General features: G+C 45.3%; 1 protein-coding gene across 3 annotated transcripts in view; it reads right to left on the bottom strand.

Moving 5' to 3' along the window:
• LOC121550885 (protein TANC2-like) overlaps positions 1-23,794 on the bottom strand; it is an 86,660-nt gene that overhangs the window by 46,862 nt on the left and 16,004 nt on the right. For all 3 annotated transcript variants that reach the window (XM_045210949.1, XM_045210950.1, XM_045210951.1), the window contains exon 2: positions 15,632-15,814. In XM_045210949.1, coding sequence (XP_045066884.1) covers positions 15,632-15,814 — 183 coding nt within the window. The remainder of the gene's footprint in view (positions 1-15,631; positions 15,815-23,794) is intronic.

Genomic DNA, 23,794 nt, shown 5'->3' with positions numbered 1-23,794 from the left:
GGTGTGCGTCGCCGGCCCGGCCCGTTCCTGCTTCCCGCACTAAGTGTACGGTGCGCGTCGCCAGCCCGGCCCGGCCTGTCCCTGCTCCACGCACCAAGCCTACGGTGTGCGTCGCCAGCCCAGCCCGGCCTGTCCCTGCTCCACGCACCAAGCCTACGGTGTGCGTCGCCAGCCCGGCCCGGCCTGTCCCTGCTCCACGCACCAAGCCTACGGTGTGCGTCGCCAGCCCGGCCCGGCCTGTCCCTGCTCCACGCACCAAGCCTACGGTGTGCGTCGCCAGCCCGGCCCGGCCTGTCCCTGCTCCACGCACCAAGCCTACGGTGTGCGTCGCCAGCCCGGCCCGGCCTGTCCCTGCTCCACGCACCAAGCCTACGGTGTGCGTCGTCAGCCTGGTCCAGCCCGTTCCTGCTACTCGCACCAAGCCAGGGGTGCGAGTCGTCAGCCTGGTCCAGCCCGTTCCTGCCACTCGCACCAAGCCAGGGGTGCGAGTCGTCAGTCCGGTGAGGCCCGTTCCGGCGCCACGCACCAAGCCAGGGGTGCGCATCGTCAGCCCGGTCCGGCCCGTCGCTGCTCCACGCACCAAGCCAGGGGTGCGAGTCGTCAGTCCGGTGAGGCCCGTTCCGGCTCCACGCACCAAGCCAGGGGTGCGCATCGTCAGCCCGGTCCGGCCCGTTGCTGCTCCACGCACCAAGCCAGGGGTGCGAGTCGTCAGTCCGGTGTGGCCCGTTCCGGCTCCACGCACCAAGCCAGGGGTGCGTATCGCCAGCCCGGCCCGGCCTGTTCCTGCCACTCGCACCAAGCCAGGGGTGCGAGTCGTCAGCCTGGTCCAGCCCGTTCCTGCTACTCGCACCAAGCCAGGGGTGCGAGTCGTCAGCCTGGTCCAGCCCGTTCCTGCCACTCGCACCAAGCCAGGGGTGCGAGTCGTCAGTCCGGTGAGGCCCGTTCCGGCTCCACGCACCAAGCCAGGGGTGCGCATCGTCAGCCCGGTCCGGCCCGTCGCTGCTCCACGCACCAAGCCAGGGGTGCGAGTCGTCAGTCCGGTGAGGCCCGTTCCGGCTCCACGCACCAAGCCAGGGGTGCGCATCGTCAGCCCGGTCCGGCCCGTTGCTGCTCCACGCACAAGCCAGGGGTGCGAGTCGTCAGTCGGTGAGGCCCGTTCGGCTCCACGCACCAAGCCAGGGGTGCGTATCGTCAGCCCGGTCCGGCCCGTTGCTGCTCCACGCACCAAGCCAGGGGTGCGCATCGTCAGCCAGGTCCGGTCCTTTCCTGCCTCACGCACCAAGCCAGGGGTGCGCGTTGTCTGTCCGGCACAACCCGTGCCTGGGTCACCGGTGCCTAACCAGGTACCGGTCAACGGCTCCACTACGGAGTTGAAGCTAACCGCTCCTGCTACGTCCAGTCCAGCTCCAGCCAGCGGGGCCAGACCGGACCAGGGGCGCTATGGGGGTTTGTTGGAGGGTGGTGGGCAAGCCCGGAGCCAGAACCGCCGCCGAGGAGGTATGCCCACCCAGCCCTCCCCTGTTTTGCTCTTTTTGAGGCGCGGTCGCAGTCCGCGCCTTTAGGGGTACTGTCACACCCTGGCTATGGGACTCTAGTTGTTGAGCCAGGGTGTGTTTGTTCTATGTGGTGTGTTTCTATGTTGGGGGTTCTAGTTCGTCTATTTCTATGTTTTGCCTGAGTGACTCCCAATCAGAGGCAACGAGTGTCAGCTGTTGGCTGGTTGTCTCTGATTGGGAGCCATATTTAAACTGTATGTTTTCCCTTTGTGTTTGTGGGTTTTTGTTCCGTGTCGGTCATTGATACCGTGGACTTCACGAGTCGTTTGTTGTTTTGTTCGTGCTTTATTAAATAAAGTAAACATGTTCGTTCATCACGCTGCGCATTGGTCTCTCCCTGACGATCGTGACAATAGCTGGCAAGTGCAGACGATTAGTCCAATGCTATTGTTGCGGTTATTATCTAATTAGCTGGCATGCTTAGCTGGTTTGACTTACAAGAACAATTTTTACCAGCAGAAGACATTCAGCGGGAATAGCTCTGGTAGGTCATATTACAGAAACAATAACGATGGCAGGTCATATTGAACAGCCCTGGCTGGTACAATGAAAGAGTCATCATTTATGGGGTATTGCAGGGCTATGTAAACAGAACACAACAATAACAATAAGAAAATGGATCCTGTGACAATGACATATACGCTCACTTAAATAGCAATAATGTTTACAGGAAACAAAGAGGAAGAAAAAAATAGAAAAGGGGGCAAACCAGTGGAGGCTGCTGAGGGGAGGACGGCTCATAATAGTGGCTGGAATGGAGTAAAGGGAATGGTATCAATCACATTTGATACCATTCCATTCCAGCCATTACACTCCAGTTCAGCAATTATTATGAGCCGTTTTCCCCTCAGCAGCCTCCACTGGGGCAAACCCATTGTCATTTATGATTGAACATAAATAGCACACTGTATGACTTCAATAGGACTTTAGAGGCCTGTTTCTAAGGGTTTCTATCTCCAACAGGGTCCATGGGAATGCAAGAGTAAGTAGTTTCAAGTTTAAATACCAGAATATCTACTATACTGTGCATTTTATAGATTTAGTATCACAGTGAGAAGACTAATTGAAGACTAAGAGACCCTTATTGACCAAAGCAATAATGTGAAAAATGGAAAACAGGCAATGCTCTCACACCTCACTAGATCTCTCTCCTTAAATACAGTGTAAGACTGCTGAAAAAGATAAGACAGGTGAAATTGTGATAAGACCCCAGTTGGGTATGACCTCAACAATGGTAAAATGACCAACACTAGCTAGGTTTCCATCCAATAGGCCACAGATTTTCATGTGAATATTCTAAACTCTGCATAAAAAATTGACTTGTTGTAGATAAAAGGCTGTGCGGGATGACATAGTGTACATAAAAATAACTTTTGCAGTTAAATTCCCATGCACCAAATAAAAAATAAAAGTTAAAAGGGTTTCCATCGTATTTTCAACTCTATTGATGGTTCTGTTTCTAAAAATCACATCTCGCATAATTAATTTGACAGATGAAAATATCCCATATTGTCTATCCCATTTGCCGACATTTGGAAAGCTTACCGACAAATTTGCTGTTTCCATCAGACCGTCGTAACATTTTTCTCCCCCCAACATGTACTTTACTGGCATAAAAAGTTTGGATGGAAACCTGGTTGCTGTCTGCATTTTGTTCTGTCTGAGCATTATTTGTTAATAAAGAGCACATTTCTTGCTTATTAAGCCTCCTTTGGGACATTCTACTTTACATTTGACAGTGGGCATCTGGTCGGTCCATTGCTGCCAGTAGTATGTGCCACTGTTGATAAATCAGAGACGATATGAAGTAGTGGTGGAGATGGCGTAGCGTGATTAGTCTCCCTAACGAGGACTGACTGTTCGTTTACGTGTGTGAAAGAGTGACAGCTGCCCGTGTCCCTGAGGGTGCCCTGCTTCCTTCCTCCGCGTGGGTTCTTCTTATGTAAGCGGTTTCCTTGACAACCGAGAGGTGCCTCAGAGTGTGTCCTGAGTTGCCATGACCGCCCACACCGGTTCTGATTGGCTTTGGGTTGGCTATAGGATTTCCCAGGGGAATACACCTGTGGGTTGAGGTGGTGGCTTCTCTGAATGTCTATTGGCTACAGTACATTTTCTTGCAAAGGCCCCAGACACAAGTATGTTTTCTTTAAAACACACAAGTACACGCAGTCATAGAGAAATATACATACATAACAGACATGCAACAAACTAACATGCAATTATAACATATTGAAATATAAAACCCCGGCATCTCCTCACACACTCCCCTCCAGAGTGAGAGAGAGACAGAAAGAGAAGAAGAGAAAGGCAGATTTATTGGACGGGTTCTCACCATTTAACTAAATCCTTCCCTCAGTAAAGCTTGAGAAAATAAAACCCAAATGTCTTCCGTTCTGCATGAATTGTTGACAAACAACCCCGGGAGAAGAGGATAATAAACTTTCCATTCAAACCAATCCTCAGCTCCGAGCAGCGTCTTTCCTCTGCTCGCAAACTGAAGCCTAATTCTGTGTCCCTTCACAGTTGACGTGTGACGTAGACACAGAGGGAGTGAATGAGAGAGAGGGAGAGAGAGATAGCAGAGTAGAGCATGTTTAGATGGCAGTCACCTGACAGTTAAACGACGAGGGAGGGAAAGGTGTGGGTAGAGAGGAACTCATCCTCTAAGCATTCCTTTATTTCCAGAGCCTGCTGTCATTAGTGTGGTGGTGGGTGATGGTGGTAAAATAGTATGTTTTTGTACAGGGCATGGATAAATGAGGGAGAGAGAGAATCAACAAGGCAAGTATACAGAGCCTTCTGAAAGTATTTATTCCACATTTTGTTGTGTTACAGCCTGAATTCAAATACTCCATAATGACAAAGTAAAGATTTTAGCAAATTTATTGAAAATGAAACACAGATATCTCATTTAGATAAGTATTCACACCCGAGTCAAAACACATTAGAATCACATTTGGCAGCGATTACAGCTGTGAGTCTTTCTGAGCAAGTCTCTAAGAGCTTTGCACACCTGGATTGTACAATATTTGCACATTATTCTTTTCAAAATTCAGCTCTGTCAAGTTGGTTGTTGATCATTGCTAGACAGCCATTTGCAAGTCTTGCAATAGATTTTCAAGCCGATTTAAGTCAAAACTGTAACTTGGCCACTCAGGAACATTCAATGTCTTCTTGGTAAGCATCTCCAGTGTACAGTCGTGGTCAAAAGTTTTGAGAATGACACAAGTATTGGTCTTCACAAAGTTCGCTGCTTCAGTGTTATGAGATATTTTTGTCAGATGTTACTATGGTATACTGAAGTATAATTACAAGCATTCCATAAGTGTCAAATGCTTTTATTGACAATTACATTAAGTTTATGCAAAGAGTCAATATTTGCAGTGTTGACCCTTCTTTTTCAAGACCTCTGCAATCCGCCCTGGCATGCTGTCAATTAACTTCTGGGCCACATCCTGACTGATGGCAGCCCATTCTTGCATAATCAATGCTTGGAGTTTGTCAGAATTTGTGTTTTTTTGTTTGTCCACCCGCCTCTTGAGGATCGACCACAAGTTCTCAATGGGATTAAGGTCTGGGGAGTTTCCTGGCCATGGACCCAAAATGTAGTTGTTTTGTTCCCCGAACCACTTAGTTATCACCTTTGCCTTATGGCAAGGTGCTCCATCATGCTGGAAAAGGCATTGGTCGTCACCATACTGTTCTTGGATGGTTGGGAGAGGTTGCTCTCGGAGGATGTGTTGGTACCATTCTTTATTCATGGCTGTGTTCTTAGGCAAAATTGTGAGTGAGCCCACTCCCTTGGCTGAGAAGCAACCCCACACATGAATGGTCTCAGGATGCTTTACTCTTGGCATGACACAGGAATGATGGTAGCGCTCACCTTGTCTTCTCCGGACAAGGTGTTTTCCAGATGCCCCAAACAATCGGAAAGGGGATTCATCAGAGAAAATGACTTTACCCCAGTCCTCAGCAGTCCAATCCCTGTACCTTTTACAGAATATCAGTCTGTCCCTGAAGTGGCTTCTTTGCTGCCCTTCTTGACACCAGGCCATCCTCCAAAAGTCTTCGCCTTACTGTGCGTGCAGATGCACTCACACCTGCCTGCTGCCATTCCTGAGCAAGCTCTGCACTGGTGGTGCCCCGATCCCGCAGCTGAATCAACTTTAGGAGACGGTCCTGGCGCTTGCTGGACTTTCTTGGGCGCCCTGACGCCTTCTTCACAACAATTGAACCTCTCTCCTTGAAGTTCTTGATGATCCGATAAATGGTTGATTTAGGTGCAATCTTACTAGCAGCAATATCCTTGCCTGTGAAGGCCTTTTTGTGCAAAGCAATGATGACGGCACGTGTTTCCTTACAGGTAACCATGGTTAACAGAGGAAGAACAATGATTTCAAGCACCACCCTCCTTTTAAAGCTTCCAGTCTGTTATTCTAACTCAATCAGCATGACAGAGTGATCTCCAGCCTTGTCCTCGTCAACACTCTCACCTGTGTTAACGGGAGAATCACTGACATGACGGCAGCTGGTCCTTTTGTGGCAGGGCTGAAATGCAGTGGAAATGTTTTGGGGGGATTAAGTTCATTTTCATGGCAAAGAGGGACTTTGCAATTAATTGCAATTCATCTGATCACTCTTCATGACATTCTGGAGTATATGCAAATTGCCATCATCAAAACTGAGGCAGCAGACATTGTGAAAATTAGTATTTGTGTCATTCTCAAAACTTTTGACCACGACTGTATACTTGGCCTTGTGTTTTAGGTTATTTGCCTGTGCTTAGTGCTTAGCTCTATTCGGTTTCTTTTTGTAATACAAAACTCCCTAGTCCTTGCCGATGACAAGCATGCCCATACCATGATGCAGCCACCACCATGCTTGAAAATATGAAGAGTGGTACTCAGTGATGTGTTGGATTTCCCCAAACATAACATTTTGTATTCAGGACTAAGTTAATTTCTTGGCCACATTTTTTGCAGTTTTACTTTAGTGCCTTATTGCAAACAGGACTCCTGAACTTATTTAGGCTTGCCATAACAAAGGGGTTGAATACTTATTGACTCAAGACATTTCAGTTTGACATTTTTAATTAATTTGTAAACATTTCTAAAAACATAATTCCACTTTGACATTATTGGGTATTGTGTGAAGGCTAGTGACACAAAGTCTCAATTGAATACATTTTAAATTCAGGCTGTAACACAACAAAATGTGGAAAATGGGGTGTGAATACTTTCTGAAGGCACTGTATGTCTAAGTCCAGCAAAATAAGTGTGTGTTGAACTTCTGTTGTCACGGTAACAACGTGGGAGGCAGGAGGAAAGGAGGAGGTGTAAAACGGTGGGGAAGTGTAAAGGACAACTATTAGAGAGTAAACGATGCTGAAAGCTATAGCCAATGGCAGGCAGAGGAAGGAAGGTGGGAAGAGAGAGCCGGGCAAAGAAAGTTAACTACAAAGGCTAATGTGGTTACCAGGGGAACATGACTCCCCTCTTTTCTCAGTCTCTCTCATCATTCACTTACCTCAAGCACTTCATCCATCTCATAGCAATAGGTTATCTTTAGGGATTATTCATAATAGACCACCACTGAGTAGAGAACAGTCAGAAAAATATGGACACAAAGTGCTAAACAGTGAAAATGAACGTTGGAAGCAAAGCAAAATCCCAATACAACTTTTCCTTAGGTGGATGGCAAGGAAAATGGGGAGGCTCGGCCCACCTAAATTAGACTAAGGGGAAACTGCCACGCTCTTGGCAGCCAGGCCTGTGTTGAGTGTGGTCTGGCAGCTCCCAGGGGAGTAGAATGGCTAGGCCACACGGCGACACCGTAGTGACTGACTGTCACCAACAGCGGGAGCACTTAAGCGGTCTGCGCCACACGCCTATTGACTGGCTGTCAGGCTCATAATTGAATCTCCAGCCCTTATTCCGCTCAGACGCTGTTGGATTAGCTAACCCGGCCACTCCACTAATGGTGTCCGGGTGAGTAGTTCTCCTTCTCTCCACCCACTATCTCTGAATCTCACACTCTCTACATGTCTTTCTTTGTGCTCTCATTTCGCTCTCTTGGGCTCTTTTAGATACTTTCTCTGTGCATCCATCCTTCCTCTCTAGCTTGAAGTAATCAAACATTAAGTAAAAAGGAGCTTCAGCTTTGTTTTCAACGATTCCAGTCATGTCAGGTGAGTGGTTATAAGATACCTCATGGAAGGGAGGTAAGAAGAATTATGTTTTTAAATAGTCAAATCAATCTTGCTCTATCTTGTTTCTTTCTCCTCTATCTGTGAGTGTCTCTGTGTCAAACAGAACCACAGACAAAGCCTTCAATTCATGCAATGGGGTCAACTTAATTGGCTAAGAGGTCAAAAGCCAATATTCAGTCCCTGGCAGGAGGCATCTCTCGCATTGATTGCCATCATTAGCGTGTCTGTGCACGCCATATAGCCAACCCTTTTGTTTCCAGGATGACAAATGCGGGAATAATGCCTCGAAAACCTTTCAGTGTGAGAAGGATAGGAAATCCAATTGGCTAACATGATCCATCCATCTCAGCTGCCTGCTGGTGTCCAGTGAGAGCTGCTCCACTTAAAACCTCATCAGTAATCACTGTTTCATTCCCTCCCTAAAAGGCCTGACCCAGGACAAAGACATTAAGAGATGATATTATCTTAAATCCACCAAAGCATATTGGACATGCATGAGAGAATAAAGCTAGATTTGATATGGATGCATGGGAGGTAGTTTGAGATAATACGCTTTGAGAATATGACTAGGCTATTTTATGTTTGTCAAACACAGATGGACACAGAAAGCCAGAGACAGATAGACAGACCTTGAAAACAAGGCAAACTGAATCCCCTAACAATGGCTAGGGCACAACTGCTCAATCTACAATGCACCCAATGCAAAGTGGTGCTCGGACCTAATATAGGCTAAACTGAAGGTAATAATCTTAACAAGACCATTTCAAAACATTCCAAATGTCAAACAATCCCTATAGATACAAGAATGTATATGTACAACAAAACGACTTGAACAAATAAATACCAGATGAAATGAATGATATCTGTGACTGGGCTTTTATTTTATTTTTATTTTTTTGGGGGTGGTAGATCAGCTTAATATTGCAGATAGATTGTAACTTCGATCAATGTAATTGTCTGCATCACTTCCAATCCCTCATGTTTTTGTATATATATATATACACACACATGCATATACACACACACACACACACACACACACACATATACAGTGGGGGGAAAAAGTATTTAGTCAGCCACCAATTGTGCAAGTTCTCCCACTTAAAAAGATGAGAGAGGCCTGTAATTTTCATCATAGGTACACGTCAACTATGACAGACAAATTGAGAGAAAAAAAATCCAGAAAATCACATTGTAGGATTCTTTATGAATTTATTTGCAAATTATGGTGGAAAATAAGTATTTGGTCAATAACAAAAGTTTCTCAATACTTTGTTATATACCCTTTGTTGGCAATGACACAGGTCAAACGTTTTCTGTAAGTCTTCACAAGGTTTTCACACACTGTTGCTGGTATTTTGGCCCATTCCTCCATGCAGATCTCCTCTAGAGCAGTGATGTTTTGGGGCTGTCGCTGGGCAACACAGACTTTCAACTCCCCTCCAAAGATTTTCTATGGGGTTGAGATCTGGAGACTGGCTAGGCCACTCCAGGACCTTGAAAATGCTTCTTACGAAGCCACTCCTTCGTTGCCCGGGCGGTGTGTTTGGGATCATTGTCATGCTGAAAGACCCAGCCACGTTTCATCTTCAATGCCCTTGCTGATGGAAGGAGATTTTCACTCAAAATCTCACGATACATGGCCCCATTCATTCTTTCCTTTACACGGATCAGTCGTCCTGGTCCCTTTGCAGAAAAACAGCCCCAAAGCATGATGTTTCCACCCCCATGCTTCACAGTAGGTATGGTGTTCTTTGGATGCAACTCAGCATTCTTTGTCCTCCAAACACGACGAGTTTAGTTTTTACCAAAAAGTTATATTTTGGTTTCATCTGACCATATGACATTCTCCCAATCCTCTTCTGGATCATCCAAATGCACTCTAGCAAACTTCAGACTGGCCTGGACATGTACTGGCTTAAGCAGGGGGACACGTCTGGCACTGCAGGATTTGAGTCCCTGGCGGCGTAGTGTGTTACTGATGGTAGGCTTTGTTACTTTGGTCCCAGCTCTCTGCAGGTCATTCACTAGGTCCCCCGTGTGGTTCTGGGATTTTTGCTCACCGTTCTTGTGATCATTTTGACCCCACGGGGTGAGATCTTGCGTGGAGCCCCAGATCGAGGGAGATTATCAGTGGTCTTGTATGTCTTCCATTTCCTAATAATTGCTCCCACAGTTGATTTCTTCAAACCAAGCTGCTTACCTATTGCAGATTCAGTCTTCCCAGCCTGGTGCAGGTCTACAATTTTGTTTCTGGTGTCCTTTGACAGCTCTTTGGTCTTGGCCATAGTGGAGTTTGGAGTGTGACTGTTTGAGGTTGTGGACAGGTGTCTTTTATACTGATAACAAGTTCAAACAGGTGCCATTAATACAGGTAACGAGTGGAGGACAGAGGAGCCTCTTAAAGAAGAAGTTACAGGTCTGTGAGAGCCAGAAATCTTGCTTGTTTGTAGGTGACCAAATACTTATTTTCCACCATAATTTGCAAATAAATTCATAAAAAATCCTACAATGTGATTTTCTGGAATTGTTTTCTCAATTTTTCTGTCATAGTTGACGTGTACGTATGATGAAAATTACAGGCCTCTCTCATCTTTTTAAGTGGGAGAACTTGCACAATTGGTGGCTGACTAAATACTTTTTTCCCCCACTGTATATACATATATATACACTGCTCAAAAAAATAAAGGGAACACTAAAATAACACATCCTAGATCTGAATGAATGAAATAATCTCTACATAGTTGAATGTGCTGACAACAAAATCACACAAAAATGATCAATGGAAATCAAATTTATCAACCCATGGAGGTCTGGATTTGGAGTCACCCTCAAAATTAAAGTGGAAAACCACACTACAGGCTGATCCAACTTGTAATGTCCTTAAAACAAGTCAAAATGAGGCTCAGTAGTGTGTGTGGCCTCCACGTGCCTGTATGATCTCCCAACAACGCCTGGGCATGCTCCTGATGAGGTGGCGGATGATCTCCTGAGGGATCTCCTCGCAGACCTGGACTAAAGCATCCACCAACTCCTGGACAGTCTGTGGTGCAACGTGGCGTTGGTGGATGGAGCGAGACATGATGTCCCAGATGTGCTCAATTGGATTCAGGTCTGGGGGGCAGGGCGGGCCAGTCCATAGCATCAATGCCTTCCTCTTGCAGGAACTGCTGACACACTCTAGCCACATGAGGTCTAGCATTGTCTTGCATTAGGAGGAACCCAGGGCCAACCGCACCAGCATATGGTCTCACAAGGGGTCTGAGGATCTCATCTCGGTACCTAATGGCAGTCAGGCTACCTCTGGCGAGCACATGGAGGGCTGTGCGGCCCCCCAAAGAAATGCCACCCCACACCATGACTGACCCACCGCCAAACCGGTCATGCTGGAGGATGTTGCAGGCAGCAGAACGTTCTCCACGGCGTCTCCAGACTCGTCAGTCACGTGCTCAGTGTGAACCTGCTTTCATCTGTGAAGAGCACAGGGCGCCAGTGGCGAATTTGCCAATCTTGGTGTTCTCTGGCAAATGCCAAACGTCCTGCACGGTGTTGGGCTGTAAGCACAACCCCCACCTGTGGACGTCGGGCCCTCATACCACCCTCATGGAGTCTGTTTCTGACCGTTTGAGCAGACACATGCACATTTGTGGCCTGCTGGAGGTCATTTTGCAGGGCTCTGGCAGTGCTCCTCCTGCTCCTCCTTGCACAAAGGCGGAGGTAGCAGTCCTGCTGCTGGGTTGTTGCCCTCCTACGGCCTCCTCCACGTCTCCTGATGTACTGGCCTGTCTCCTGGTAGCGCCTCCATGCTCTGGACACTACGCTGACAGACACAGCAAACCTTCTTGCCACAGCTCGCATTGATGTGCCATCCTGGATGAGCTGCACTACCTAAGCCACTTGTGTGGGTTGTAGACTCAGTCTCATGCTACCACTAGAGTGAAAGCATCGGCAGCATTCAAAAGTGACCAAAACATCAGCCAGGAAGCATAGGAACTGAGAAGTGGTCGTGGTCACCACCTGCAAAACCAGTCCTTTATTGGGGGGTGTCTTGCTAATTGCCTATAATTTCCACCTGTTGTCTATTCCATTTGCACAACAGCATGTGAAATTTATTGTCAATCAGTGTTGCTTCCTAAGTGGACAGTTTGATTTCACAGAAGTGTGATTGACTTGGAGTTACATTGTGTTGTTTAAGTGTTCCCTTAATTTTTTTGAGCAGTGTACATACACATACACATATACATACACATACATATACACACATACACACATACACACCCACATACATACATATCCTTAAAAAATATATATATATTCCCCTTTATTACTTTCCAACCCCGCCACCCTTTCCCTACTTGGAGTAAACTAGTGAACAACAACGCCTAGGCCTCTACTTCCAGCCCATACGCACTATCTACATTTTATGGACACAATAATTACATTTTGTTTGTTCTTTCTCCTGAACTTCTTCTAGTCTCAACCTCTCCGATCATTTTCATGATGTCCATCCGGTTTGCTTCTATATGCCATATCTTTCTAACTGTGCTCCTTCACAAAAGCTCCCAACCTACAACCCATACACTTATTATGGACACAGCGTGCCTACATTATTAGTTATCTTGTTATTGTTTGTTGTTAGTTGTTATTAGTCCCATCCTTCAATCCCATTCAACACCTCCCATCTATCTTTTAACACCATCCATATAGGATTTCTATTTGCCATATATATTTGAACTGTACTGTGATGTCTTACAAAAGTTCTGAACCTTTCTATTCTCATTGTTTCTACAGATTGTGAATTGAAAATAAACCTTTTTGCTAATAGTATTATTATGTTATTGATCGATTGACTATGACTTTTCAGATCACCCAGTAATGCCATCTGCAGGGTTAGCTCCAGGTAAATATTGCAATCCTTTAGCCATTCCTGGACCTGTGTCCAAAAACAAGCTACAAATGGACAGTACCAAAACAAATGATCTAATGATTCTGTCTCTTCGCAGCAAAATCTGCAGAGCTGGAAAGATTGTATCCCCCATATAAATAACATTCTATTGGTAGCAATAATTTAAATTGAAAGATTCTAAGTGTTGAATCCGGTGTCGTTTTGCGTATCAGTTCATAAACACTATGCCATGGGATCGGTACATCAAAAATCTCTTCCCAACTATTTTGCAATGTATATGGGACGGCTGTCAATCCTTTGGTCCTTAAATGAAACTGATATACTTTTTTATTTATCACAGTTTTCCTTAACCAATTATGTTCTTTAATGCAAGGCTGACAGACAAGTTCCTTACTTTCTCCTCCTTCCACTTTCCTCTTCCATTTTTGCGGTAAGGCTGCAATTATTTGGTTGTAATTTTGGGTAGAGCAGACATTTCCATATGTTTTTGTTAGCTACATGTGCGATATAACTCCACCAGTCCTACCGATGATATCATGTACAAAGATTATACCTTTTTTATTTATACCTTTTTTTGTTTATTAAATAACCAAATATACATTAAATTGGCAGAGAAAGCCTTCCATGCCATAACAATCCTAAAACAAAAACAGTTCAAATCAGTTTTGACGCAGGCAGCAACCATTTTGCATACACTCATATATAATGTGAACTAGCATATACTGTATAGCGACTAGCTCACACTAGCAGACGAGTGGGAAAAGGCTCCATGACGTTTACAAAACATAATTGAAAACAAATAATTGTGGCGCAGCGGTCTAAGGCACTGCATCTCAGTACAGACCCCCTGGTTCGATTCCAGGCTGTATCACAACCGGCCGTGATTGGGAGTCCCATAGGACGGCGCACAATTGGCCCAGCGTCGTCCGGGTTTGGCCGGTGTAGGCCGTCATTGTAAATAAGAATTTGTTCTTAACTGACTTGCCTAGTTAAATAAAGGTTAAATAAAATAAAAAATAATTTAAAAAAAGAGGGAGAGTGTTTGTGGGGGAAAGCCCAACAGAAATAACAGTTTGGAGTGGAACAATGAGTGTTGTTAAGGGGTCAGAAAGAAATGAAGATGTTGGGTGCCTGTTCAGAGGAAGTGGAACAGGGGGAGAGAAAGAGAGAGAGCGAGAGAATGTTGACATGAAAGACCTATATACTGTATATTAATATTCAAATCTGTGTCCTGGTCACACCCTTCTTTGACACACTCGCACATTTGTTTGTGACCTCTATGAGCATCGTGAAACACCCTGACCAGTCACTTCATAAGGTGGACAATTAAGAGTGCTTGCAACATTCACACCACATAATGATCCACCGGCTGTCTCGCCCTTCTCCGAGGATGGATGGAAGAGGAAAAAGGGGAGGAAAAAAAGAAATAAAGAGAAATAAAACCAGACTAGTACACCCTGGTGGCCTGAACAGAAAACTACACTGTGAGCTCCATCTTATCTTGCGTGGAGAAGCTGTATTGAAAATAACTATCCATTTAGAGCCCTTCATCTTCACAAGCCTGTTGTGGTCCTCGCCTGTTTTGATGGCCAGCTTGTGAAATGGTGGCCTGTTGCCATCTATGGGGCAGATTTCAGAGAGACGCCTTGTTATGTTATCTGGGCCAGACAGTGTCGAGGAGCGATGTCACAGTCGGCTTACCAGCCTCTTTAACAGCCACAGCTTCCCGCTGAGATGTAACATTATGCGTTTCCCACAATGCAACCTGAACTAACCGGGGGTGGGGTAAGTGACGTAGGGTTATGGGTGTTAACAAGGGAGATGGGCGAACTCCACCCTCATTACCTTATTTGTGAGGAGGATGGAGGATTTGACATGGATAACTTTTGGGCTTCTTGAAAGCCTCTAAACTATGACATTGCAGGGAGTTGAATAATACTGAGGAAAACTAGTTCAGATAAACAAGAAATCAGCTTCTCATGAAATCCTTAACTTGAAATACCTGCACATGAAAAACCAACACATTGCTATAATAATAATAATAATAATAATAAGTACTTATATAGCGCTTTTCAAGGACCCAATATCCCAGTCGTCATCTCTTTCTCACCTTTCAGTCATACTGCGATGCACCCTACCATCCATAGACAAATACTCGCACGTCAAACATTCACATGACAAGCCATCAAAACATGCCATTCCAATCACTCTCGCACACACACACACACTCACACACTTCATTTTCTCGTACACACCATCACTTACACACTCCCATCCCTATCACACACCATCTCTCCTCTCCCTCTGAATTACACACAGCCGCTCCCCTATCGCAAACACCCTGGCATTAACCATCCTGGTAAGGGGGGATGGGGGGGATGTATGAGTTTACCCCAGTGGAATGGTAAAGCAGGGGGGGGGGGGCTCAGCGAGGGGGCCAAGGGGGCGACAGGTCCACGTTCACCCAGTGGGCCTTATCTCAGTCCCATAATGAGGACTCAGCAGGGAGGCACAATCAGCCTTGTCAGGACAGGCACCATACTGTATTGTGGGGACAATTCTCAGATTATATGAAAGTGTTGGTTGTGATATAAGCAGAGCAGCCCTCTATGAATCTAATTGGTTAATCTTCAAAGGGGTCGGGAGCCACAGTGTGCTACTTGGACAGGATGAACTGGCCAGAAATGTAATTCAGTTCAATTCAGTTCAGTGTGACAGACCCTGAATACAGTTAAAATGGAGTTAGAATCAAGTGGAAGATGTCGTCAGCGTTAGCAAGCATCTTTTCACCTTCAATACCAAATCTACATGCATCATGCACAAAACAAGGCTCCTTGATACTTCTCGCTGTGTCCACGCAGTAGTACTGAACAAAGGACAGCAGTAAATTTGTTCATGCCAAACCTCACCTAGTGCATCTACAGACCAAAACTGAACTAGGACCAGTGGTTGAGTAACTACCTGGGAGCCTCTTAGTAGTCTGCAGTCTCATGTTGAGGGCCTGGTGGGAGAGTAGGGGGGAGGAGGGCAGCGAGCGTGACACGCCCTCCATGATGCGGATGTGCTGCATGCCCTCGGTCACCGGGAGAGGAGGCACCCCGTAGTCGCCCTCAAACAGGCCGTCACCCTCTGTGGAGCTGCCACCTGGGAAGGAGAGACAGAGAGGGGTCATATAGTCATGTATAATATATTCACACACAGCGGCAGAATTTGTCATTTGACATCAACTACTGTTCACAAAAGACACCTAAAACCAACACACTGAAATATTGCATTATCACCACTCACAATATAGAGCACACACACACACACACACACACATACCAAATCGCTCATTAACAGCACACTTAGTATCATCTCCACCGTGTCAACACCTCCAGTTTTAGACGCGGTTGAGGCTGCAGTTTCACCGTACAAGCTGGCAAACCTCTGCAACTGTTATCCTAGTGTTAACGGATGGGTCCATTATGTTTCTTTTCCAGACAAGCACCTGCCTGGTGCCTGGTAGTGAAACAGCGGGCTAATTAGGATAGGATAGGATAGCACAGCCACTAGGCATGCTGGAATGTCATCCTACCACATGTTAAAGTGACGGAAAATGTCAGCTGGAACATTCAATAGCTCTTACTGTGCCAGATATCCAAATATAGCAGAAACTAATGATGATCAATAAAAATTGATCCAATTGATCAACACCGAAGGCAAAGACTGAATGTGACATTACTCTATCCTCCTCCTTCTTTCTTTAGCACACTAGACGTTCCCCTGGCAACAACAGGTAGCCTAGCGGTTAAGAGTGTTGGGCCAGTAGCTGAAAGATCACTGATTCGAATCCCCGAGCCGGCAAGGTGGAAAAATCACACACACACACCACGTTTGGAATATATTTTAGCAATTTGCGTGTGTGCATGTTTTAATTGTGTGTGTTCACCCGTGTGTCTCTGTGTTCGACTGTGCTAGATGTCTTTTCAGACTGTGTGTGTATGAGTCATCCTGTGTACAGCATCAACAACCTGCCACTCCCTTCCCAGCAGCCATAATCCCTTTCACCTTCTCAATCTATGTCTGGAGCTGTGCCTATTGGCAAACCGCTTCTACATCGCTGGGAGGAGTGGGTATGGGTATGGTGAGTGCTGAGAGAAAGTGGGTAGGGGTGGTGTTAGGGGGGTGAAATTCCATTCTGGGCGTTTCGATTCACAGCCAATTAAACTGGCAATGTTATTACTGTGCTGCTGTAACGAGATATGACACTGGCAGAGATCTCTATCTGTGATGATCTAATAATGGACACCCTGATGAAGGCTGTACAGCCGAGAGAGAAACAAGGAAAGAAAGTGCGTGCGTGTGTGTGAGTGAGTGAGTGAGTGAGTGAGTGAGTGAGTGAGTGAGTGAGTGAGTGAGTGAGTGAGTGAGTGAGTGAGTGAGTGAGAGAAACAGAGAGAGAAAAATAGTGTGATATGGAGAGGGGGGGTAGAGACTACAATTTCCACCATATGCCCTTGTCCGCAATTAATATAATCACTTCTCTAACTTTACTGCGGAGGTAAAATGTCACAACCTTTGCTCCACCTGAAAATGCCTTCTGGAGCTTCTTTCTCACAATGTGGAAGAAGAGCCTTAACCAACCGAATGGATGAATGCAGAGACATGATACTTGTGAGGAAATGCACCCCATCACTAAATGACTTCAGAGTCACAGGCAGGCACCTCTAAGCCTGGGAGAGCAAGGGGGGAGCAGACTAATCACCGGTGAGAACTACCACGAGGGAAGGGGGTCAAAAGTGGTAAAAAGTGTCACCGGAGCGCAACCGCAACCGACTGTGTGAAGGAATTCATATGCTGCTTTGATCAAAAACCCACCACACAAACGGCAAAGGATGTCAGGGAAAATCGGATTTGCAGTATGACAGAGTGTTAAAACACTCTAGCTATGACCGAGGTGTTTTCTGTCCCCTCAGGGAGATCAAAGGGACTCTAGAGTGGTGTGGCAGGAGAGCTTTCTCCCTAATGAATGGTCCAGGATCAGCTATATTATAATGTCCCTAATGGTTAGGGGGAGGATTTGAGGTTGGTTTATCTGATACTAACTAGATGAGTGATTATGGGGACACGTCTACTTTGAGTCAATTTTAAAAAGGTGATATTGGAAAGGACGTTCAGTCACCCTGAGAAAATACATACTGTACTGAACATTGGTCACAGTTCGGAAGGAGGCAAAAAAAATGGGGCAAAGGAAAGCAAAGAGAGCGTGTATAAGCTTTATGTGTGAGCAGTTGATAGTGGGGGAAAGGAGGCTAGTTTGTGAGTGTTTGTTCATGCATTTGATAATTCGGTTGCCTGTTTGTGTTGTGTAGCCTATGCACTGTCACACGTTTCCTCTTTTAGTATTGGTTATGTCAGATGAATTTATGTGCATTAGAATTAGACCTAGCTGACCTCTGTAATAGCATGAGGAGGACTAGCAAGGCCCATAATGCACTGTTTTACACACACACACACACACACACACAGCAGTGTTTTTGTGAAATTCCAGGACATTTTGGAGTGTAAATTGTTTTCACCATTAAAAATCAAATGTTCCCAAAACCTAACCCTTAAGCTTAAAATAGCATTTGTACAAAAAAGTGATTGTTTTCCTACCTTTTCAGGACATTAAGGTGAAATGTTAGGACATTGGGGTCCTGATAATGTAGGAAAACAAGTGCACACACACACACACACACACACACAATGCCCTGAAAACATAACAATGACTCCACAGGGTGGGGGAGTAGTGATAGAGAGCAGCAGAGATTTATGTAAAGCGACTGCTCACCTAATAAAAAAATCACTCCACTAAATCTGAGTACCGATCTGCCTAGTGTCCTTGAGTCTGAAATGGAGTGCAGGACAGCGGTTACAGCATCATCCCACATCATTCACCCCTCTCGCTCTCTCACTTTTCCTCCCTCCCTCTCTCTGCTCTATTACCATAGCAGAGGGAGAGCAGCATTGTGAGGCAGAGGAGAACAGGGAAAGAGAGAACGAGGGCGGAGAAAGTAAAGACGGAGAAGAAGAGAACAAAATGTTGCTCCTATAAAAACATTAAACCTAAACCTATAGTAGTTTCACAAACGTTTCCCTGTTGTCTACGGACTAGTTAAATAAATTATCTAGGCTAATTACCTACAATATGGGTTGACTGGAAAGGTTCCATACACATTTCTCCTGTAGGCTTGATTATATCAGGTCCAGCACGTCAAAAAGCAATTGTTCTAGTACATTACCTCCCCCCACGCAAAACCCAGCAGCTTGGGTCCTAAGCCCAAAGCATGGCCTAAACCTGCTCTGTGTGGCACTGCCCAAAGTCCGCCATTTCATGGGAACAACCACCCCCAACACCAGCTGGGATGATGAATCCTCCAATCCAAACAATTAGCACCGATGTTCCGAGGGGGGGGCTAACATGCTAACATCGATGAAGCAGACACTTTACACTGACAGGGGTGTTCACTCACACTCTTAAATAGCATGCTAAAATCTCACACACAGCGCAAAGGGGGCGGTTACAACAGCTGCTTGTGTCATGGGAACACATGTTCCATCCTGTGTTGTCATGTAGCCTTCCCTAAAGGCCGTTGCCTATAAGCAACCGACGTGCCCTGGGAGTGCTACCCTATGGCAGCCTGTCCCACATGGTGGATCCCAACCAATTACACTGGGTTGCAGCTTAAGAATGGGTTGTGGCAGGAAGCATTGTTTGGTAACACTATTTTCAGCTGGCACCTAGTAGTATATTTACACACTTATTATGAGGTATCAATGGTTACTTTCTGGCACTTTAAATAATTCAACATGCCTGGTGCCTCTTCACATCATTTAGGCTAGCTTAATATTCAGGGACATTCTCTAGTTCTCTCCTCTTTGTCTGGTGAGACACACCACATGGATCAATATGAGAGCGGCCCTGACATCGACGAAGCAGACACTTTACACTGACAGGGGTGTTCACTCACACTCTTAATTAGGCAATAAAGGGTCTCTGGGCCCTGTGGAAGCCTTATGTATGATGTATTTACAAGACGGATGGGATTCAATAACTGTAAATGTGATACTAGTGAACTGCAGGAAGTCCCTATTTGAAATGGGTCAACCCAACATTTGAATGAATTCCTCTAAGAAATGTCCAATACTGGCAGTAACCATACCCTAAGTCTGTCTCAAAGCAGTCATTAATAAGACCTGTCAATTAAAATGACTTGGAACTTGTAATAAATGCATGTACTAGAGTTATAGCAAGAGTATGCAAGACAATCTATTCTAATTATGTGGACTGATGAAGTGTACACTGTAGTAGGGATTTACACTTACTGTATCCAATATGCACATAAGGAGTTAGCCTATACCTATTTGAACAGGGCCAGAGACCCCTGATGAAGACAAGTGTCTGCTCTGACCTTGGTCTACTCTGAGCTGAAGGTGACCAGCTGTGTTCCTCCAGTTCCAAATCAATCCAATTATTTGTCACATGCTTCGTAAACAACGGGTGTACACTAACAGTGAAATGCTTACTTCGGGGTCCTTTTCCAACAATGCAGAGTTAAAGATAATAAAAAAAAATAGGAGGAATAAATACACAGTGAATAATGAATAAAAATAACGAGTAAAAATAACATGGCTATATACAGGGAGTAGAAAATAACATGGCTATATACAGGGAGTAGAAAATAACATGGCTATATACAGGGAGTAGAAAATAACATGGCTATATATAGAGAGTACCAGTACCGAGTTGATGTGCAGGGGTATGAGATAATTGAAGTAGCTATGTACTGTACATATAGGTAGGGGTAAAGTGACTAGGCAACCGGATAGACAGACAGTAGCAGCAGCGTATGTGGTGAGCGTATGTGGTGAGCGTATGTGTGGACGTGTTTAACTATTCTTGTGGGGACCAGATGTCCCCACAAGAATAGTAAACAATCAAAAATTTGACCTTGTGGGGACATTTTGTTGGTCCCCACAAGGTCAAATGCTATTTCTAGGGGGTTTGGGGTTAAGGTTAGAATTAGTGTTAGGGTTAGCATTAGGTTTAGGGTTAGGAGCTAGGGTTAGGTTTAGGGTTAGGGTTAAGGTTAGGTTTTTGGGTTAAGGTTAGGGTTAGGGTAAGAGTACGGGTTAGGGTTAGGGAAAATAGGATTTTGAATGGGACTGAAATGTTGGGGTGTCAGTGTAAGTAAGTGTGAGTGTGTGTCCATAGAGTCAGTGCAAGAGAGTTAGTGCCAAAAAGGGTCAAAGCAGGTAGTCTGTGTAGCCATTTTATTAGCTATTTAGTAGTTCTGTTCAGCAGTCCCTCTGAATGGGAAACCGATAGAGAGGCGATAGACCAGACTTCATCAATCGGGCCTGGAGTTTTTCCTAGCCCAGGGTTAGCTACACCATCTTTAATCATTGTATTAGAGGTACCGTACCATAACCTTACTTGCCAGGCTTATTTTGTTACTACAAATACTAATTATTTTTCTCTCTAAATATAATTATACATGGGGGGAAACAAGACCTGAGGAACCATAACTAAACATACACTTCCAATCCTCTGTTGTTCTCTCTTTGCTGTGGGGAATATTGGCCTGCTTGTTTGGAACATGTGAGGAGCTAAGTGTTCCACATTGTTCCAGATGTTAAAGCCTTGTACAGCCTAGCAGCCATTACGAACACGCACTCCCAGTTGCGACGTGCGAAGTGTTAAGGGATGCTAGTTAAGGTGTGTGTGTGTTTCTGTCCTGGAGAAAGAAGCAATCCTGGGGCGAAGTCTTCCACTGTTGAATAATTCAGCTTCCTGGCTGGTCAAGGGGAGGGCTGTGTGAGCGTGTTTCTGGCCAGAGCATGAGGGAGCAGGTTAGCCAGCGAGAGGAGGAGAAAATAGAGGAGACAAGACAAGACCCCGGGCTGTGAGCCACCACTCCTGTCTTCTATCTGTTCTGTTTTGTTCCTCCTCTCCGTCCGTCGTCTGTCTCTCATCAAGCACTCCACTGGGCTCTCTCTTCCTCTCTAAACAAAGCATGCTAAAGTTCATCTGCTGGTGTCTACTACAAGCTAAGCTTCGCTAGCAGAGCACTGTTTATCCCACTTCAATGAAAACGACAACGTTAAACTAGGGCCCAGAGGTTTTCCCAATGACCTGACCTGTTCCTAAAAATACACAGATGGGGAAGTAACCAGACATTCAGTTTAATTCTAAGGGATCTGGTAGCAACAGGCTAAAGCTAATGGCAGGTGTAGACGATGGCATCATGCAGTGTCATAAGATGGTTTCCTCAATGGACACTACAACATGATGATGGGAGTATCGATGAAACCATGCCTTAATGACACAGAGAGAGCAATCCTGTGCTTCAAAGGATGACACTGGGGTGACATTTGAGCTTCATAGAGCGTCATGAGACTGTATTGCTGTAAACAGGGGTGGTAAGTAGCTGATTAATGCTGTGAGAGGCTGTGTGAATCCACAGTGTGTGCTGCCTGCTGTGCTTTGCGCCAGGCGTTGCATGATAAAGCCCATAAATCCAGCAGCGTCGGCATAATTCACTGAGCCCCATGTGGGAAGAAGAGGGGAGGAGGAGAAGAGGAGAGGAGGAGAAGAGGGGAGGAGGAGAAGAGGGGAAAGAAAAGGAGGAGAGGAGAAGTGAGTCACAGTGACCTTGTGTTACATGATGTTACATATATGGAGTTAGTGAGACCCTAGAGAAACAATGTGACAACATTAAAGCAAAGTTGTGACAACATTATTATACAGATGATAAGATGATATGGGACAGGGACACAGTATCAGAGTGTAACAGAAGAGAAACTCCTCACAAAACCCAGAAATAATATACTCTATGGGTATTTCAAAGTTTCAGAGTGGGATCTCTGCTATTTCTAAAGTTATGGCCCATTTTATACAGAGAAATTGGTATCGTAGGCAATGTTACCAATCACAGCCCTCCTTTTAATCATTGCACATCCTGCAAATCACCAGCAGAATCAATTTTCAGATTCACTCTGTTGGTAATGCCTACATATTGGATCATATGTCTAAAAGTAGCAGAGATCCCACTCTGGAACTTTGAAATGCCGGTAGAGTATATTATGTTCAACAATATATACAAATCAATATTCATGTTTATATTTTTCAATATTCATAAATTAAATTAAAAAGAAGTTGTTGAAATCAAAATACTAGTCATATTACAGAGCAAGCGGTAACACTTCATATGACACCAATGTTTGCTTTGTAGCACCTACAGATGAAACACTATGTAGTGTTAAAGGAGACCTGGGTAAGGCCAAAATGTCATAAAATGCCAACTTTGATAAATTATTTCTCAATTATGTTTTTAGATATAAATGTCAAATATATGTCTACAATCCTTCCTCCAAAGGACTATTCTAAGGCTTACATTTCGTGAAAATCCCCAAATCATGGTATTTTTTTGTCTGGGTTTCGTGAGGAATCACAGAAATGTTGTGGGAGTGCAAGCGCAAGAACGGTTTGGGAATGTAATGTTTCTGCTGAGCCACTGTACTGTGTGGTGGGCACTTATCTAACCAGCCGCCCCCAGCAAACACTCAACCATGCCCACCTTCACCAGCCACCCACTATACTCATTACCCACATACTCTACACACTCACACTGGGCTATGGATTGGCCAGAAGAGAACAATACCATCAGCTGTATTTTCTCTCTGGGTGGTTAATGATGTGAGGATATTAAAGCAAGTCATTTCCCCTCTATTCAGAAGCCATCAGTGTTTCCCTGCTGCTAAGCATTAGAGCAGAGTTAAAGCAGAATAACAGTAAGAAGAGCAGCAGAGAAACTTCACAGGCAGAGCAACCTGATCCCACTGTGCCCTGCCTCTCTCCCTCTCCCTCTCTCCCTCAGTGCCGAGAACACAGAGCGGGCGAGAGATACTGACAGTGGAGGGATGTGTGTGTAGAGGGGAGAGGCAGAAAAGGAGAGGGGGAATATGTGTGAGACTGAGTGTGTGATAGTGTGCATGGGAGGGTGAGGGGTGTGTGTGTAGAGGGGAGAGGCAGAAAAGGAGAGGGGGAATATGTGTGAGACTGAGAGTGTGTGATAGTGTGCATGGGAGGGTGAGGGG

The sequence above is a fragment of the Coregonus clupeaformis genome, chromosome 35, assembly GCF_020615455.1.
Source record: "Coregonus clupeaformis isolate EN_2021a chromosome 35, ASM2061545v1, whole genome shotgun sequence".
Classification (NCBI taxonomy): domain Eukaryota; kingdom Metazoa; phylum Chordata; class Actinopteri; order Salmoniformes; family Salmonidae; genus Coregonus; species Coregonus clupeaformis.
The sequence above is the reverse complement of the archived record's forward strand: the minus strand, read 5'-3'. Positions and strand labels throughout refer to the sequence as shown.